This window comes from Lissotriton helveticus, chromosome 11, assembly GCF_964261635.1.
Source record: "Lissotriton helveticus chromosome 11, aLisHel1.1, whole genome shotgun sequence".
In the NCBI taxonomy this organism is placed as follows: Eukaryota; Metazoa; Chordata; class Amphibia; order Caudata; family Salamandridae; genus Lissotriton; species Lissotriton helveticus.
The window spans coordinates 977,408,699-977,430,179 of NC_136072.1; the positions used below are offsets into that span (position 1 = coordinate 977,408,699).

At 42.8% G+C, this 21,481-nt stretch overlaps 1 protein-coding gene across 1 annotated transcript in view; it reads right to left on the reverse strand.

The window, feature by feature from the left end:
• The window catches only part of MYO18B (myosin XVIIIB), a 1,710,199-nt gene that overhangs the window by 1,608,947 nt on the left and 79,771 nt on the right, over positions 1-21,481 (reverse strand). The window contains exon 2 of the mRNA XM_078665559.1: positions 57-189. Coding sequence (XP_078521685.1) covers positions 57-95 — 39 coding nt within the window. The 5' untranslated portion in view covers positions 96-189. The remainder of the gene's footprint in view (positions 1-56; positions 190-21,481) is intronic.

A 21,481-nucleotide genomic window follows, 5' to 3' on the forward strand; every position in this document is an offset into this window, starting at 1 on the left:
CAGACCAACCACGTCATCATGCAAGAACAAAACCTGCTAAGAGGAGTGCAACTTTCCTTCTGCTCCCAGAGAGCTAGACGCGAGGAGATGGCCATGCTGCTACAGTGCCAGGAGGATTATGGTGCCTTGAGGATGCTATGGGTTGTGACGTCTTAGCAGAGCATGTGAAACATCGGACTACACACAGGGCTAGACACACGAAAAGGGAGGGAAGGAAAAAAACATGAAAATAGAAGAGTTAATCTCAAGTTAGTTGAGTGAACCCTTGCACAAACCACTAACACCTTCAACACGAAAGAACTCAGCATAGTTCAAACACGTTGCCATTAAATGCAGACTGGTCCCAAGAATGACTATAGAGACCACTTTGTTCAACACATAATACATTGCATCAGGGGTTCCACAGTGTTACAAACCATAGCCATGACTGCACAATCAACTGAGGTGTCAGGGATCTGGGACTGCTTTTGGATGTTGGTGATATTAAAACCTCTGTTGAATGGGATATTTTCTTAGACTGCATACTTTGCACGCTATTTGGTTAAAGATAATCTCGTATTAGGACTACAAAATGTGATCACTTGTTGTGAAATGGCAGGATGTGAATCTTCTGGAGCACAAAACGTTTTTCTCATAATTATTGTTCGATGCTATCATCGGCGTCACTTTACATCACTTTGCGATTCAAGAGCACCTGTGCAAAAATCTTGTGAATCACTAGCTTTACCATAACACAAACCACTACACAGTGTAATACTTTAAAACGAGTACTAGTAATATGATAAAGGAGATGGCTACAGGTTCATTGGTTTGTAAATGTCAGTAGAACTCGCATATGGCATCGTGGGAACATAATTTAGTACAATTTATGAATATTTTATGGTTATGCTTTATGATTCTCCACCACATTTCCGCTCCTTCCCATTAACTTTCAATGGTGAAAAAGTAAACCATAGGACACATGGGTTACCTGATCTCTGTCAATTACGTGTTTCCAAGTACATCTTGTTGTGGACACCCTTGCACAACTATTTACTTATTCAACACAATGCCGACTCCCCTGAAGCATCTTTGAATTGGAAACATCTTGTTAGCACAATCTGCGTAGGGAACAAGTCGGTCCAGAGACGTGGAAGGCCCAAGTGTACTTTAGAGGATTCTGGTAAGCTCAGCTGTATTATGTAGATATTTGTGAAGCAAAGTTTATTTTCAATACGCCCCGGAAGCATAATGTAATTCGGACTCGACGTTCTTGGAAGATAATCTTCCGGGAAGATATCTGGAAAGGGCAGATTTTACTTTGGACACATCTGTGAAGCATGCCTTTATTGTGAGAAGACCAGCCTTGTTATCAGTTGCATACTCTGGAGTGAGTCCATGCAAAATGCAAAGCTACTTTTGAGGTCACCGTTTTTTCTTTTGCACCACGAGGAGCATTTTCCCATGCTGCAGCATTATCATTGTCTGAAATTAGGTTGGCAATGGTTAGTGTCGACACAAAATTAACCCACATCAGGTGAGACGCCCCAAATCAACTCTACTTCAAGTGGAATCCCTTTTGGTCTTCAGAATATCATTTCTACATCACAGTAATATGTGCTCTGGTCATACGCCTATATTTAGTATTTTAAAATGAAAAGCAATTTCTAGTTAGTACTTGAGTTTTGACAAATTGTCTTAAAGGCCAATCTCCTCATTGCCTCTCCACTACAAGAAAGGGCTGCTTGGTGCTCTGCAAACCTCTGTTACTCTCTTCAGGGCAGGAACTGCAGTATAAATAGCTTCCCCTGCCCATCCAATGCTCAATGGCACTCTACATTGCCAGGCAATGCCACATGGTTCACTTTAGCTTCAGAGATCAATATGCTCACTGTTTCAGATTATGTCCCAACCCTCCTGGCTTTCCAAAGAACACACCATGGACTGCAATGTGCACTTCTCCTTCTCAGTTCTATCTGTGTCTGTCATTTCCCCAGCCCTACTGGTACGCAGGGTCCCCGTCATTTACCACAAAATTTCCACAAGCATATCTTCTTAGACTGTACCTTTGCCCTCCAGATATAGCAAAGATATGTTCACTTTTGGGAATGTGTCTTTTCCTAACAGACTACCATGTTCTTTGGATCTGCCCTCGACATACCACTTGAAAGATAATCCATGAATTACTGAAACATCTTCAATTCTTATCAGAAGTACCTGTGTCTGGCCCTCGCGGCTTTTTAGAATCCACATCATGTCTTGAATCTTCTCCTTTTGACAGCTGCAAACTTACCTCCAGTGGTGTCTCCTAGGATGGTTCTTTAACGCTTTGAATGACTACTCTAGATGTGGGTTGCTTACCATTCAGTATGGCCTATTTCTTTAGCCTAATCATCCTTCTTACGCTGTCCTGCTACAGCCATTTATTAACCTTAAAACAAAGAAAGCTTTCAGTAAAGCGATACTTGCACCAAAAAAAGTCCAAATCCTGTCCACTTCTTCTCTCCCAAAGGCCCTATATATCCATACCCCGGCCATCACATCATGTGACTTTGGGGTTTTGCTTATACTTCCCAGGAAACCACAGATCAAGGAAAAAGGCACTTCTGCATGCTTCAGAATAAAAAGGAACACATACACACCTACTAATTAATGTCTTGGGTTAGCAAAAGAAAAGCATGTAAGATCTCACTGGATGCAGCCCAAAAATTATTTTCTCAGTCAATAGTGCCAGAATTTCGGCCATTACTGGCATTCACATTTTAGGGTTCCTAGTAGATCCGATGACCGAGTGTGAATCTCACTTCAGTGAAGTTCACTGTTAAACAAAAATGCTATAATTTAGGACTGATCATCACTTAAGTGAGGCAGGTTTGCTCCTGTACTGATTGTCACGAACTCAGGTGGCTCACTACATATCTGTGGGACTAGGTGCAGCTCAGGTGGAGGGTATATGTTTGGGCCGCTCTCCTGTTCTCAGCTGAAGGGCAGTTGGGGAAGGCAGATGGCACTTTTTAGTCCATGTGGAGAGGTCATCTGTCACTGCTCAGTGCATGCCATGTCACTACTCCTTTAATTGAGCAGAGCATTAGGTACATGATATACATTTTACAATCAAGAAATTAAAGACACAATTATTGAAACCTTTTAAAACATTAGCTTCTTCCTTCCATAACAAGATTAAAAAAGATATAACTGTAGCAGCCAACGACATCATCAATAATTTAAAAAGAGACAATGTGCAAAAACCGGCAATAAAGTGCCACAGCATAAAAGTGCAAATAATACAAAGTGCAACAGCCACAAAAAGTGCTAATGCTTCTCAAGTGCAACCACAGAAGAAACAATTTGGACATCAATATCAATCTCAAGTGTTAATCACCCCCCTTCAACTTTTTGAAGTTTCCAAAACACTTCCAATTTTTTTCGAATTTCTTAATGGCTCCCAACCGACTTGCATATGCTTTTTCAAAGTTACGAGTCCTTTGCATTTTATTGAACCACTACAATTGTGAGGGAACATCACTGGATTTCCAATTCTGAAGGATTAAGGAGAGGGCTACCGTACAAGAGATAAACAAAAACACCTCCTCAGCCTTAGTTAACATCATTCTATCCTTACATATACCAAATAAGGCCGGCTCAGCCTCAGGCTGAATTCTCTTCCCGATTGCCAGTCGTGGACAGGTAAAAAAAATATGGTGCCACCCGGCCTGACAATTAGCTTGGCATCTAAAACACTTATTTTCAACCTCCGGATATCTTTACCCCAAGGTCTTCCGAGTTCAATAGGCAAGGCAGCGTGATAAGAATTCCATACTTTGGGCGGTGTTGGCCAAATTTGGGTTCGGCCCTGGCTTCATTGGCTGGGTGCGCCTGCTGTATTCGGAGCCTTTGGCACAAGTAGTAGTGAATAATAAAGTCTCGGCCCCCTTTTTGTTGGGACGCGGCACCCACAGGGCTGCCCACTGTCCCCTCTTCTTTTCTCACTGGCTATAGAGCCTCTGGCAGCCTGGATGCGCTGGGAGCCCTCGAGTAGGGAGCTGCAGTGGTCCCCTGAATGGGAGGACCGCATCTCCCTATATGCAGATGATATTTTGTTGTACATGGCCTCCCCGCGTAAGTCTCTCATTGTAGTTTGTGATGTCCTTGCCTCTATTGGACGTAACTCTAGCCTCTCTATTAATTGGAACAAATCGGTCTTATTTGTGTTAAGGAGTGATCCTCCTGTACCTCCTAGTAATTTTTCCTATACAGGTTAGTGTAGAAGGATTCAAATATCTTGGGATTTATTTATCTCTAGATCCATCGGTATGGTATTCTTGTAACCTTCTTCCCCCTCTTTGTAGACTCATGAGTAATATATCCAATTGGAAGAAGCTCCCTCTCTCAGTACTAGGCAGAGCGGCATTGTTTAAAATGACGGCCCTCCCACACTTTCTCTACGCCTTACAAAACTCCCTAGATGTGGTGCCATCAAGCTATTTCCGGGAAATTGAGAGTCTACAGCGAAGTCTGCTGTGGGAGGGGAGGCCGCGTATTGCACTACACAAGTTGACTCTTTCATGGTACGATGGTGGCATCGCAATCCCGGATGTCAAGCGATATTACTGGGTGCCCCATTTAGCTGCAATTAATCACTGTACTCATGGTCGGATTGACGATCCCGGTTACGCCATGGACAGGTGGCTACTCCCCGGTAATAACTATAACAGAGCCTTATATTCTAGACCTAATAGAGTGCAATTGACGGGGCCTACTAAGCATTCGGTACACGTGTGGCATGGGGCTGTGGACTCCATGGGCTGGAAGGATAGGCTGACCATGGCCACCCCGGGTGGGACTCTGAGAACCTTGGTAAGCTATGGAACACAAAAGGCTTTGATAGATGGGAACTTATTGGTATCTCCTCAGTCAAGGATATTTGGGGGAAGGGGGAGATTAAATCATTTGACGTGATGCAGAAGGAATATAAGCTTGCACCCTCTGAATTTTTTGGTATGGGCAGGTTCGGCACTCTCTCCTGTCACTATTTTCCGGTGGTGCTGAACCCTCAGAGTCTTCCCCTCTGGAAGACAGAATACTGGATGGACATTTGCCTGATAAGACGATCTCTCTCATATATAAGAAATTGATTAATCACAGGACCGACTCTCTTGGGGCACTGAGGGACAAATGGGTACAGGACGGACTTGAACTGGATGATGAAAACTGGCAGTTAGCAGTGTCATTGACTGGAGAGGTTGCGATTCCAGCTCGCCTCCGTCTGGTTCAGTTAAAAATCCTACACAGAATTTATCTAACGGGCCCTAGATTGGTGCATATGGGTCTCTCAGACTCGGGGCTTTGTAAACGGAACTGTGGCTCTGTTGGTACCTTTATGCATAATATGTGGGAGTGTGAATCCGTTGGTACATATTGGCGTAGCATTCATGATACAATTAGAGAGGTGCTTGGGGTTTCCCTTTCCCCAGAGGCGAGGAGATGCTTGCTTAACGTATGGGAACCCACTGACTTAATAACTCACAGACGCAATGGGTAGCTTTGGGCTATATGATTGCCAAACGTGATATCGCACAGCTATGGGGAGCGGAGCGGGCCCCCTCGCGTGAAGGGTGGGAAAATAATTTAGATTGGTGTATGTTTAGGGAGAAGACTACATATGTTGCTAGGGGACGCCCTCAAAAATGGTCAAAGATCTGGGGACCTTGGAATAGCTACAGGAGAGAAATTTGTACGCCGCCCTTTGAGGTTGTATCTGATGATTCCCCCTCCCCGTGAGATTCCGACATTTCTCTTGAACCTTGTATATCCTGTCATCCCAGTACGTTTGCTCAGCTGGGTCTCCTAGAGTCAGCCCTTGCCATCACCTCTTGCCAAGCAACCACCCTGTTTTGAATAACAAAATGTCTTAGCTACCGTAGCCCACAATTTTCCCAATTTGTTAGATGGCTTATTCTAAATTGGAGGCCTCGGCTGGTACAGTCCCTCAAACTCAGATATTGCGTACCCGAGGAGCCGGTCTTTTTAAAAAAGGACTGAAGTCTAAAAGAATATTCCCTTAAGGTCTTGTATCTAGTTTTTTTGGGAAGTTTGGAGGTTTTTAAAAAACACTTGAGTTTGAGAACCAATTTCCTGTAACATTTTATCAAAGAAGAAGCTATTTCAAATACATTTAGATCCTATCAATCCCACCACTATATCTAAAAAAGCAGCCTCATAATACATTTTTAAATGAGGTAGAGCTAGGCCCCCCTGGGCAATAGATAATTGCACTACTGACAGCTTGACCCTCGATACTGTTTCCCCCCCAAAAAAACCTCTAAGCATCATTTCCATTTCTTTAAAATAAGACAAATTAATTTTAATGGGGACATTCCTAAACAGAAATATAAGTAGCGGTAATATCGACATTTTAATTTGTGAAACCCTGCCCACTAGTGAAAGAGGGAGTAAAAGCCACTGATCCAAGAGTCTCTTGATTTTATTTTTCATTCTTGTATAATTCAGATGATATAACTGATGGTACTGGCTGGTTACACATATCCCAAGATATCTAATTGGATCTTGATTAGCGGCTTGGACACTCAAACAAGATGGAAGAAGATTTAGATCGGTGTTGAGGGCAAGGACTTCCGTTTTATTAGGATTTATTTTGTAGCCCCCAATTTGCTCAAAATCTCTGAATTCTCTCAATACACTTTCCATATTTTCTTTATTGGGCACCAGTTAAATAAATATGTCGTCCTTGAAAAGTTTCAAATTGGCCGTTTGGGGAATAGGGGATTGGATAGCAGCGTTATTTCAAATTTTAATTGCTAATTGTTCTATAAAAAAAGTAAAAACCAGCGGCGAAAGTGGACAACCCTGTCTAGTCCCCCGGTTTATTTTTATAGATCCTGCTCGCTTGTGTTGATTAATACCTGGGACGAGGCCCCCTGATAAATATTGCGTAACATATCAATAACCTGAGCTGGGAAACCAAATTGACCAAGGGCAAAAAACAGGGTTGTCCAATTAACCAGGTCAAATGCTTTTTCAGCATCGACCATTATAATACATGCCGGGGTTAAGTTGGTGTTAAAATAGTCCAGGGCTTGTATTAAAAACTCAGCATTAGCTGCCATATATCTCCCCGTTATAAAACCTGTCTGATCTCTATGAATTACCTCCTGGGCAGCAAATAAAAAATGTTCGGCCCATACTTTCATTAAAATCTTATAGTCCGAGTTTAACAGACTGATGGGCCTATAGGAGTTTACATCCTCATGACTTTTATCTTTTTTAACAAATGACACAATTATTGCTTCTTTAACAGCTTAACCACGGTGGCAATTCTGCCGTGGTGCGGAGTGGGCGGGGACGCTTCAGCCAACAGACGTGCGCAGCACTACGGAGGTAGTGCTCGCGATGGCTGTTGGCCTACAAACGCACAGAAGGGGTTAAAAGTTGCGGGAACCAAACCTCCCTGCTTAATATAATTTAATCGTTTTTTCAAAGGTGTCAGTGAAAAGGTTTTATAAAATTCGATGGGGAAGCCATCCTGTCCACAGCTGTTACTTTAATAGAAGTCAATATTTCGGCGGAATTTATATCAGATCCTAATTGACTGATCTGGTTGTCTGAAAGTTTAGGGATATCTACATTAGAGAAAAAATCCTGGATCAGTTCTTCCCCAACTAAATACTCTGTGGAATAAATACGATGGAAATGTTCTAAAAAAATCTGTGGAATCTTATCACCATTGACCTCTTCCCGGCCAATCTGGGAGTCCCATACCTTCGATATTATTGCCGACTCCTTTTTTTTCTTGTTGTGTTAGCCAAAAGTTTCCCTACTAGCTGACTATCTTCATACACCTTTTGCTGGGACTTTTTTGAACTACAAATTTCCTCCAATGCAAAAAAGTCTTTCAGAGCTGCTCTCACTTGCTCAAGTTGATTGGGATACTGCTGAAGCTGGAGGGCATATTCTTTTTCAACTGCAGGTTGTAACTTGGCTATTTTAAACCTTCTGCCATTTGCCTGGGCAGCCGTATAAACGATGATCTGACCGCGAGCTGCCACTTTGAACCTGCCCCACACAGAGAAAGGCTCCACAGTATTTTCGTTAATCTAGAATAATTCAGAGATCCATTCTCTAAAGCCCTCCACCCAATCCTGATCTTGGAGCAGAGTGCAGTCCAGCTGCCACCTGGACCGCTCTCTGTTTTCCCCACCAAATACAATTTCAAGCTCAACTTTTGTGTCATTTGAGAAGGGATTACACCTAATGCCTATCTTAGAGACCTGGAGAGATCTTGATATGAGAAAAAAATCGATTCGAGATGCAGTTCGAAAACGATGCGAATAGCAGGTAAAATGTGTTTTATCTGGATTGCTATTTCGCCAGGGATCTACTAATTGGTATTCCAACTTAAGGGCTTCCATAATTCTTTTGGTGTTCGGGTACAGTTGTCTCTTACTTTTATTTGAAGTGTTTTTTTTCAAATCCTGTATGAAATTAAAATCCCTTCCTACAATAAGCTGCCCCGGAACTCCCCTCAAAAGCTCATTGATTTTGACCAGACTGGATATGTCATCCCAGACCGGACCATAGTAATTTATCAAATTCATGATTTTCCCCTGTAACTTAGCAATTACCCATAGCCATCTCCCCTGTGGATCTCTCTGAACTTGTAGAAATTCCCAAGATAATTTTCTGGAGAAATAAATGGCAACTCCTCTCAGGGCCAGACCAGCCGACGCAAAAAATACATGAGAAAAAAACCTGGGTAGAAATAATTTTGGAGAATTTGATTTTAGATGTGTCTCCTGGAAGAACACCACTTGGGGATTAAAAGATATCAGCCATTTTATAAGGGCGCCGTATTTTTGTTTATTTAAAATTCCATTAGCGTTGACTGATAAGATCTTACATTTGTTAATTTCCATCAAGGTTTCTAATTGCAAAATAACCTTGAACTTCTGATTGTGTAATAGCTGTACCTTTTGCTAGTACTCTTTTTACTGCTGTTAACCCAGTCCCCTCCTTCCTACCCCTGAAAAGAAACCTCCCTCCGAAATGTGGAAAACCCCTAGCCAACCACGGTGACCACATTTTGCCCCTCCCATCTAGCCTGGGTGTCATGAAGTCACACCCTAAGTGTCCCCACTAATCCCTGGCCCCCCTGCAAGGTTATCACTATTAGTTCTTTAATTTACTAGCAGGCAATACATATATTTAGGATTGAAGAGGCACGTGTGGTACCAATTATCAATCGTGCAGACAGTTTCCCACCATATAATAGATCTTTGAAAAACACAAATAATGAAGCTGCCGGGCTACAGATCCTCTTCAGTATCATAAGACTATTCTAAGGAGCATACAGCCCAGCTTACATATTAAAGGAGGGGATCCTTAACTATTGCTATTGTTGAGACTATCCATATATATGTATTCAAGTACGAGCCCCTGCTAAGATCTCCTTCAAGTGGGATTGTGCTTCTTCTAGATCTGAAAACATAAAAAAGTTCCCTCTAACCAAAACTCTCAATTTCGACTGCTTGGCAATTGACGCTTGTGCGCCATGAGCTTTAAATAAATGGAGAATTTTAACAAATTATTTTCTCCTCTGCTTAGCAGCATCAGTCATGTCAGAAAATATGCGACATTTACTGGTCTCTGTCACAGAAAATTGTCTCTGCTGAATAGCTTTTGACAGGATCCCCTCCTTGATCCGGAAGTCCGCAAAATTCAGCAAGATAGTTCTAGGAATTGTAAAATTGGGAAAGCACTGGGCAGGAACTCGATGAGCTCTTGTAATAGTGAGGTCACCCTCAAACTCTGGCAATATATTCTGCTCGATAAATGAGTTCACCCATTGGATAGGTTAGGAGCCTTCCATACCTTCAGGGTCCCCAAGGATCCTGAGGTTTGATCTCCAAGAATGATTCTCGAGATCCTCCAATTTGCTCTCAAGAAAATTCTTCTTTTTTGCCGCCTCTTTGGCCTCTCCCATAGCCATATTCATTTGATCCTCTAATACAGAAATTCTAGCCTCAGCCTCCTGTAATCTACTCGGCAGCCCAGACATTGTTTCTTCACATTTCTTCAGTCTCGAATGCAGGGCAGCAATCTCTGCTTGCTGTGTTTTTTCATTTCACGTATTTCTTCTAGGATCAAAATCAGCATATCTCGGATGTCTAGCTGATACCTCTCCTTAGTTTTTGAACTTTGGCTGGAATTTTCGAACAAGATATCGGTACCGACACTCGTATTTCCCACCTTAGAGTCCAGCTGTACTGATGGAATTGATAAGACCGATTGAGCCTGTGGTGGTGCTCTTCTTGAGGTCTTGTCTGAAGTTGTTGTAACTATAGGCTGTAAAAGGGGTTGTAATACTACTGGGTGTAATGCCACCGGGTTCACTGAAGTCTCCGTCGTGAACTCCCTTCTTTTATCAGCTGCATCTTGCACTGGAGATGGATCCAGATCAGATATTCCATATTCTACTTCATTCAGGGGGGTTGAGGATATGAGGGGTGCTGCCAAAACTTGTACTTGAGACTGTGCTTGAGTCTGGTTCATCTGATGCTGCTGATCCCCCCGACAGTTCATTACGGGAATTTGTTGCATTAATCCAGAGTCTCTAGGAGGTATTAATACTGTTGGGACCTGTCCTATGTCTGGTAATGAAGCATTTGATGGCTTGGAGGCTGAGCCCAAAGTTAAGAAGGAGAATTGTGGGTTTGAAGATTTTGGGGTAGTTTTCTTTATGAACAAAGGAAAGTCTTTCATTTCTTTTGCACCTTTCTTCGGGCCAACTTGAACCGGACTTGTTGACACCGCCGGGGCATCTTTTGCCTGTTCGGCTCCTGACTCCACAACATCAACCTGTCCCTCACATTGTAAGGAGGTAGACGTGGGGGGAGCTCATCCTCTGAGCTCTCCAAGGTGGTGTCCAGACCTGGGGAGGTGGAGTTATTCCCCCTGTTCTTATTCTTAGCAGCCTGACGTGCAGCTTTCTTCGCCAGGGCTTGACCTGTTTTTACTTTAAGACGGGCCGCAATATCAGCTTTTCTGGGCTTACTGAGAATGCTTCCATCTTTCTGAGGTTTACCCATTTTTCCTCCCCTCACTCCTTATTACACGACCTATAAAAAGTCTTTCTTGTTCTTTTACCCCCACGTGTCCCTTGTCTTCTTCAAATTTCCTTCAATTTTGCTTAATTTGCTCTTTATTGCTCTTTATTGCTCTGTACTGGAATTGAGCTCGCAAATAACTCTCAAAATCAATTCAGTCCCCCCTCATCTCCTTTTGCCAAACAGGCCTTCTCGCCTGAATCCGTACCCCGTTTTTCCCCCTCCGTACGGCATTTTCAATGCCTCACCGCTGTCATCCTGCAAGCGGCCGCCGGGGGGTAGACAGGCCTTTCTTACGCCAACCGATTGAGGCTGAGCAGTGGCGCACTCCCAGCTTAATCGCGCCGCACTGCCAACACCACTCCCACCACACAAAGTCTTCAGCTGCTCCTCCTCCTCATTACCAGCCCGCGCCGCCGAAGGTTTACAGCCGCTTGGGGATTGTCACTGCCGCTAATTCAAAAAGTAGTCAGCCCCGCGTCTAAATCCACCCGAATCCCTGCATCAGTTCTCTGCAGAGGTATTACGCCGCACTCGTCAGCTCAATGCATGCCGCCAATGCTGGGGGGGGCAGGATCACGGGTCACTGTGGCTACACGGAGGCGTGGAACTTCGTAGCCATCCTCCTCCTGCCTGCAAGGTGGTCACTCTTCCCATCTTGACATATATTTGTGTGGGGACAGTGAGGTTGGCTTACTGTACTTAGACCTGTAACAAGACGGTAAAGGGTGGGGGTCAAAGGAACAGTCTTAGAAAAGGACAACTCCCTGTTCTTTTGCTTCTTTTCCCTTCTCCCACTTAACTGAGACCTTGACAGGTCTTATGGTGGTACTCCTCCATCTGTTTATTTGTCAAAGGAACAGTGACATCATAGGGGATAGACAAGAAGTAGACCAGAGTAATGACAGGCTGATGGTAGGACGAGAAGATGGGAGGCTGTGTGTCTCTGTAATATGACATCACACAATCTTCTTGCACGAGCCTCACTTCAAGGTGCTTAACTGTGCTGCACATTCACCTACTTCCTTGCCGACTTGCTACATGAAGTTTGTTATAAAGTTACATTTTCATTAGCACTCTCAAGCTGTCCCTTGAAATAATATTTTGATTTTATTTTACCTATAAATCATAAGTATCAATTTATATAAGGGTCAACTAATCTAAGAAATACCTCATAATTAGACAGCTGCATTTTCCTACAATTACAGGTTTGCTCGTAGAGGAAAAAAGCTTGTGAGAAAAGACATTCAGCATAATTGATGACACAAAAGCGATCAAAATATTTTCTAACAGTGGATATGGGTAACTGGGTTATTAACTAGGGATAAGGGAGGCGTCAGTATTTATTGCCTCTGTGTAAACATTCTGGTGCCTACAAGTAAAAAAACTTTCTCTGAGGAATCCTGTGCTTTCCTATGGTAACTTGGTATAATCAGCAGGCTTCCACAAAGAAAAATAAGTTGTTGCATTGAACAGCACCTAAACAAGTTTAATATCAGGAAATGATTTAGAAGCAATAAAAAAACATTTTAGAAGACATTAATTAATTGTTATCATTCACATGGTTAAAAGCAATTATGCGTTATTCAAGTGTAAAGAAAAAAACAAGGGGGCATATTATCAAGGGATTAATCTCCGCTTTTTTGGCTTTAAAAGCCAAGAAAGCGGAGATAAAATTATCTCCCGATTACCTAGCTGTCGCTAACACCAGTTAGCGACAGCTAGTAGGAGATAGCGACCATCTTGGGCCCCGCTTTGCATGTCAGAGATATTTATCACTAATGACATGCAAAGTGGGCGTGACAAGATGTTAGCGACTGGAAACAGTCGCTAACATCGCTATCTCCTATTACCAACTTTTGGAGATATTCGCGCTATGCGCGAATATCTCCAAAAGCTAACACCTGCCCTGAGCAGTTCTTAGCCATGTTATCCAATGGGAGGTGGATAACATGGCTAAGAGCATTAGCTCGGTAATGCATGAATATCGCTGACTTTACAGCAATATTCATGCATTTCGGTCGATTTATATCGCTTAGGAGATAAACCTTGATAATAGCAAGGCTGCTAAGCGATAAAAATCACCGCAACACGGCGATAAAATTATTGCCGCTAAGCCAACATAGCGATAATTATCGCTAGTTGTTGGTAATATGCCCTAAGAGACTTCTATTGGAAATACAAAAGCAAGTGTTATGCTATTGGGCGCCGCAGACCTTGATTTTTGTAGTCAACCGTATTGTATTGTATTGTATTGTAATTGCGCAACTATATAGCACTTACTACCCCTGACGAGGAGTCGAAGAGCTAGTGTCGAACTAGTATAGTGAAATATGAAAGTAATTTAAGTGGTGGATAGGTTAGTCAGTTATTTGTACTCGGAAGGATAGCAGAAGGATAGAAGAGGAAAAGAATTTTGTGTTTATATAGCGCTTGTTACCCCTGATGGGGTGTTGAAGAACTTTGTTTGGCGAGTAGCACGCTACTCCGGAAACCCATAAAGAAAAGGGGAAAAAGGTTTGCATTTATAAAGTGCTTGCAACCCTGCTGAAGCGATTTATTGGCGAGTAGCACGCTACTCTGGAACCCATAAAGGATTAGTGGTAAATTAGTATAGTGGAATATGACATTTGAGAAGTGAACATGTTAATCTGTTATTTTGATTGAAAAGGATAGTGGAGGGATAGAAGAATGAAGGATTTAGATTTTTTTTGGAGGTCATAGCAGTAGGAAGAGGCTTTCGGATGAGTAAAAAGCTGGTTGTGGAGGGAAAAGAGTCAGAGGGAAGAGTTTAGAATGGTTTATTTTAGGGGACCTGTATGATGGAATGAGGCTTGAGTACAATTGATCTTTGAACTTAGAAACGTTTTCGAAGCTTAAAAGCCTTCACTGGGTCAAGGATGGATGTTGTAGCCAAGGAGAACTCCACAAGGCCAACATCTACTTTTCTGTGTCCCAGGAGAGTCTCAGGCTACTCACTCAAAGCCTCCACAGTGGCTTTCAAGGATACTTCAAGTAGGTCTATTACTTTGTTTTAGTCCTCCGACGGCCAAATCATTTCAAAGTCACAATTTTACCCAAAGCTGAATAAGGTATTCCTTTATGCTCTTATTATTCGTATGTCTATCAGAATCACTTTATTAGGCAGATTCAGGCAATGGATTTCTATGGGATTAGTACGTCTCAACAACCACGGTCAAACATCCAATTCTAACTGATTTTGCGTACTTTCGACCTTTGAACTTAGAAACATTTCAGAGTTTGAAAGCCTCTACTGGGTCAAAGATACTGCAGGAGACAGACGAAAGCTACATGAAATTCATAGCGGGACTTTCCAGCTAGGTAAACTGGCTTTGACTTCAGATTATTGACCAGCAGATATTAACCATGTTTCTTGTAATATTTTTTATTTAAAAGAATGTTCACCAAAGAAATGGATTTTGCCGTACTGGGGGCTTATTTAATTGCTTCATATTTACAAGGACAGGAAAAGCCTCCCTGCGTGACTTTTCCTGTCCTTGTAAATATGTCCGCTTTACACCCAGCACTTTGCGTTCCATGGGTGTTGCTGTGGGTGTTCCCACGCAACACCCATGGAACCAGACACATTTCCAGATTTACGATTCCTCGTAAATCTGGACATGCCTCTGAATGCTACACCTACCCAGGCGAGGTGTAGGGAGGTGCAACGAGGAGAAATGTTTTCACCTCTCCTTGTTTTCAATGTGTGTTGCATTCTACAGCTCACATTGAAAGAGGAAATGGCTGTATTGATTGTTTTTTGGCTGGAAGGTGCCCCTTCTTGCACATAAACAATATCCCCACCACGCAGGCATCCTATGGTGCAAGGATACCTGCGCCGGTGCATGGCTGCAGTTTGTGCGCCAGTGCAGGGGGAAGCACAGAGATGCAACATATTGTTGTAAATATGTATCATCCCTGTGCTTTGAAAGTGACTCAATGTGGCACAGCCAAATGGCTTGCAGAATGCACGGAGTCACTTTCAATCTAAATCTGCCCCTCAGTTTTTAGTAAAACACCTTAAAAAGTGAATTCCTAAGGGGTACCTAGCCCGAACTGCATGAATGGGCTTTTTTCACTGGACAGGCGATTTTCAATGTAAAGCCATAGACCTATATAGTAAACAAACAATGTACGCTCATGTTACCTTTTCACCTGAAACTTTTATCTTCAAAATTTGGCTACTATGCCATTGGGGCATACATCCTGAAGGTACACCTAAAATGAACTTGCTGTATGCCAAATTTCATGTTTTAAATGTTAAAATGAGTTGGTATTTATTTTTTAGCACCAGGGATTCACTCTACTATATTATTCAGTTACCTGCCAGTCGATTTGCTACGTTGTTAGCCCCACATGTGAGTGGTGTAAAGTCTTCTCTGCCCCACATTGGCTGTTTGACTCTTTTTCTAACCACATGTGCAGTATTTGTGCTCTACCACCAGTGACTTACATCAAAGCCAAATATGGATACTATTGTTTCCCATTCAGTCACCATGTTTTGGTGGATACAACTAATGCAGTGAAAGGTGTTCAATATGCTTTCATTGCCCCAAAAGACGAACATTTCAGCAGTATAGATCCAAAAAATGAAACTATTTGGAGAAAACAAGTAATAAGGGATTACTTTTTTCTTCCTAGCCAAACTGTATAGGCAGTGAAGGAGAAAATAACCGACCTTTGATTCCTTCATTAGCTTTTTCACACAGCAACACACACAGAAGCTTCCTTTTCCACTTTTCAAAGTTGCTGTATTCACAAACACTTTAAAGTTACCGTATTCAGAACAAAGTTCTACCTCACATTCTACATACTCGCCCAATAATCCCAATATATGGGAAAATCTATACGAATTACGGGGCATATTACCAAGCCTGGCGATATTAGATTATCGCCGCTTTAGCGGCCGTTTTCGGCCGCTAAGCTGCGATAATTATATCGCCCTATTAGCAAGCTGTCCCTAACATCAGTTAGCGACAGCTTTTAGGTGATAGCGAGCGGTTTGGGGGCCGCTTTGCATGTCAGCGATATTTATCGCTAATGACATGCAAAGTGGGCGTACCCAACCTGTTAGCGACTGAAAGCAGTTGCTAACATCGCTATCGCCTATTATCAATGCAGGCGTAGCGATGGAAATATGCGCGCTAAGCGCAAATATCACCAAAGCTAACGCCTGCTCAGACCAGTTTTTAGCCATTATATCCAATGGGAGGTGGATATTATGGCTAAGACCCTATTGGCTTTAATGCATGAATATCACTGTATTCTCAGCGATATTCACGCATTTCGCCGCTATCGCCGGATATTTTATCGGGTTAGAGATAAACATTGCTAATAGCACGTTATCTCTGCGATAATATCCAGCGATGCTTGGCGATAAAAAGTACATTTAGCGATAAATATCGCTAGTTGTTGGTAATATGCCCCTACGTTTATAGTGTCATCTCCATGTCAATACAAATCAGGATTATCGAACATGCTGACAGTGTTCCAGTAAATGTGTTTCTTTTTTTTTCTTCAATGCCTACAACGATTCCAAGCTCCATTCTTTCTTAAGTAGTTACATGTGTACTTACGTCAGCAGACATTTTGAAACATAGAAATGGTTTGGTTCACTAGCGGTGTACAAATAATGAGGCTATAATATTTGGCTACAATGTTTCCTGTAGACATCAGTAAAGTGAACTTCAAGGTAATAATTCTAGCATTACTGTTACAAGGTTGGATGCCTCAGCAAGCGAAATACACATCTAGGATCTTGTTACACACAACAAGGTTACCAAAGCATGAGCAAGAGGAATTATATATACAACTATTTATAAATGTGCTACCTGAGTCTTTCAGTTGGCTCAGTGTTATTAGTGCTTCACATGTGATGTTATACCAAAGTGAAAACACAATAAATGTGAAAAGTACAAGACAAGCACACTGTCTGTGTTTGGCTGTTATGAGAAGTTCAGTAGCATAATGGAGTCCAAGTTCCATATAATTATGGGTCATTGGATAATTAATCCTCACTTCAAACCATCGATCCCAAACAAATACAACATTGATCTCTCTGTTGAATGCAGTTGTATGCACTCTCTGCACTTCCCATAGTCTCCTAACGGTAAACTGAAGGTCTCCGATTGGCCTTAAGGTGTTATGTTATGTTATGTTATACCGGGGTTTTATATAGCGTGCGGCTACTCGAAAGAGTGTCCCGACGCTTTGAATTGCACACTAATCTCATAACACAACAAGGAGAGTAAATAAAGGAAAACCATTGGAGAAGAAAGCCTAATAGAGGCCAGAGCTAAGAGATAAAAAGCCAGGTTTTGAGCCCTTTCCTAAAGGCCAACAAATTGGGAATGCTGCGCAGGGACACAGGCAGTTTATTCCACAACTGCGGCGCTAGTAATTTAAAAGAGCGGCCACCGATGCGCGCTCTCTTCACACGAGGAACCGCCGCAAGAAACAGGGCTTCAGACCTGAGCGACCTGGCAGGATGATAAAAAGTCAACCTTTTCTGAAGGTATTTTGCTCCGGAGGTGTGCAAGGCTTTATGTGCCAGGGTGAGAGTCTTAAAAATTATCCGCTTCCGGACAGGAAGCCAGTGCAGAGCCTCCAGGAGGCCCGAGGCTCTAGCACGGCGAGATAGTCCAAAGATGGCACGTGCTGCCGAATTCTGGACAACCTGTAACCGTTGAAGCAGGTATTCTGGCAGGCCGAGATAAAGGACGTTGGAATAGTCGATTCTCGAGCCTATAATCGCCTGCACCGTGATTTTCCTATGTTCCTCCGATAGCAGGGGAAGGAACTTGCGTAGCATCCGGAGTAAGCCAAAGCAGGTACCAGTGAGACCAATTACTTGTGAGCGTAGTTTGAGGCCATTGTCGATCTTAATCCCAAGGTTTTTAGCTACCTGGGACGAACTTGCTGGTGGAAACATGTTCTCAGGCCACCACACTTTCCAGTCCGGATCCGAACTGCACCCAAAAAAGAGGACCTCGGATTTATCCGAGTTGCACTTGAGGCTGTTATGATGGAACCATTGAAACACAGCCTCAAGGCAACCCTGGATCCTACCTCCATCGAAGTCCGCACCCCTCTCACAGGTGAAGAGGAGCTGGGTGTCATCGGCATAAGAAACGATCTGGGCCCCGAAAGACTCCGCCAGTGCCGCCAAAGGGGTCATGAAGATGTTAAATAGAGTTGGGCTCAGGACAGAGCCCTGAGGAACTCCGACCCCCAGTGGCGACATCTCGGCGGAGCAAGCAGAAGCCCAGACCGTTTGTCGACGGCCCGCCAGGAATGATCGAAACCACTGGAGCACCGTCCCACAGAGACCAATCTCTGAGAGTCTTGCAAGAAGACCCTCATGCGGGACGGTGTCGAAAGCCGCCGACAGATCTAACATCACCAGCATCGCTCTCCCGCCCAAATCCAGCACCTCCTTTATCGCCTCCGAGACTTCCAGGAGAGCTGTTTCGGTGCTAAGATTGGCGCGGAAACCCGACTGGGTGGAGTGCAGTAGGTCATGGGACTCCAGGTAATCGGCAAACACCTTATGGACATGCTTTTCAGTGATCTTTGCAAAAGCCGGCAGAAGCGAAATAGGTCGATAATTCGCCAACACCTCCACATCCAGGCCAGGCTTTTTTAGCAGGGGAATAATCATTGCCTGCTTCCAGGACTGGGGAACCACACCCTGTGCAAGAGAACAGTTCAACAAGGGGTTCACGAGTGGGTTAATGACAGCTGCCATTTTAGCCAGAAATTTTGCGGGGCAGGCGTCCCGGGGGGAACCTGATTTAAGCCCAGCCATCAGGTCAAGTGAAGCGGACAGCGAGAGAGGAGGGAAAGCTGCCAGGGCCACACCCGCGTTAGATCGGGAAACAGCGGCATTCTCCGCCAGGCCTGGCATCTCCGGCTCCAGCACATGGAAGGAGTCCTGGATCCGCTGGATCTTAGAGGTGAAAAAGTCCGCAATCGCCCTGACCCAAGGCGCAGGAGGAGGGGTCTGAGTTGGTGCTGCGCGAGATGTTGTAAACTCCCGCACAATGGCGAATAGCTCCTTACAGGAATTGGAAGCAGCTTCAATTTTTCTCGCGAAATAAGCCTTCTTCTCCGCGAGGATGTTCCGGGACAAAGGCTCAACATTGTGATCCTTTCAGCGGTCACCTGGTGTGTGATGTCACTTCCATTACCTCCAGCATTTTGGTGAATCTAAGTCCTTACTTAGCGAGTACAGTATATGTGATGCAGATACAAGACACAGCAACTATAGTTGTTAAATTCAGTATATGTTAGCACCAGTTAGATATAATTGTCAAGTAGTACAGAGTGCTGTTTAAGGTCAAAGCCTGGAGCAAATATGCATCGGACATGCTTTGAAACCGCTAGCTTGACTAACATTAAAGAAACCCTTTGTACTGTATGAAGAAGCACGATCGGAAAATAGAGTCTGCGTGCCAACATACCCACTTGAATGCTGGAGATCAAATGTACTCTCTACCTGGCGTACATGGTTTACAGTCACGATCTTAAATATAGGTATCAGTGCCATCCTATCTGCCTCTGGTTGAGATGCAAATTAATCCATTGTTTTTTAAATCCTGCAGAAACTACTGTGGGTTTAGAGTATGCAACCATAAAATACTGTTTACAACAGAAGACCCTCATTAAGAGTGGTCAAGTGCACCCCATGGTACAGGTATTGGTGATACTGGGTTCCAATACTACAAAGGATCATGAGTAAATCCCAATTTCCACAAGTAATCTTAAAATAAATCATATTAAAATTAAAAAATACATCAAAGCCCTTCATAATGAGGTGTGGTTGTGGTCGTGGAAGCCATAGATGCAAGAACATCTTTGTGGATGGACAAAAGATGGAGCCTACAAAGAGATTCGCATACCTTGAAATACTCATTTGACTTATGGTCACAAGCCGTATCAGCAAAAAAGCTAGCATTGTCAAGGACTACTATTGCCCATAAAAACCTTTCAAGAAAATTGGGCAGGCGACCCCCTGTGGAGTTGATATACAAAGCCAAAAGCGTCCCAACAGCTATGTATGTAGCAGGTGTTTGGGGCTTTGCTGATACGTACTCGTTGCAAACAGTAGAAAACACTGAGGTATATCCTGTCTGTCTCGACCAGTAAATCCTCGTATGTTTGTCATGCGGAACTGGGCCTGCCACATATTTCGGACCTCATAAAATTGGAGCCCATCCTTTTGTGGCACAGAGTGTGGACAAAAATTTGGACCAAGCTAAATAGGGAAATCTTGATGGATAGTCTTAAATTGGAAGGGGCCTTAAAGATTCCTCGGTTAAGGTATGTCCGCGATTTCATGGAGGATCTTGGACATTCTGTATATTTTACTGACCCAAGCACCTTACATATGGTTAGGAGAAAGGATTTTAAAAAAAGAGGGTCTCCAACTCTTGGACACGATAAGATTATCAGCTGAGATTTTAAAGTCTAGTGTTCAGCAGAACCAGCTGATTTTAACTACTTTTAATATTCAGCCATATTTAACAGTCATTCCTGGGGGTTATGATCGGTTTCTACTGACAAGATTTTGGCTGGGGATCTTTCATAGAATTCTTAGTCTTCCAATAATAAATGAGTGGGCCCAAGGATTGCAATTGTGTCCATGTGACAATCATTCAGTTCCATCCACCCTGCACGTGTTTTTGTTTTGTAAATTCTCTAGAGAATTGAAGAACGTGTGGATTGTTCCAATCCTAAAACGTTTCGGGATTAGATAATACCATCCAGCATTTATTGCTTTGCAATTTTTGGATAATGTACATAGTACTTGGAAGATAGCAATGTTCTTAAAGCAAATAGTCAACCCCAGGAAAAGTATGGTAATTGAAGTTTAAGGGTCACATAAATGCAAAGGGCATATTAGTATTATTGATGAATTTACAAACGATATGAATTATGCTTTTATTGCTATTGCATGTTATAATGTGTAATGTGTTTTGTTTTTAGTTACTTTTTTAACTGTATGAACAATCAATTGAATAGTGATTTATGTACAGGATGTTCATTTTATAATATTTATTTTAATTTATATGTATGTTTTAGATAAGTGCTTTTATGATTGTATGAAATAGCAAACAAATAAAGCTGTCTTTGACTTTGACATATTGCATTTAAAAATGTCCTCAGGTATGACGTAGGAGATTTTCTTTTTATCTCAATGCAGTGTCATACGATTATGTGCGCTAGGACTCTTGCGGTTCGTGGCAGACTTAGCAAGGAATGACATAACTTGCTGAAAGATGTTAAGGTGTTAGTAACTGTTATGACATAATCATAGAGCAGTTTGTGATTGCATGCTGAGGAATAAAGGCGTACAA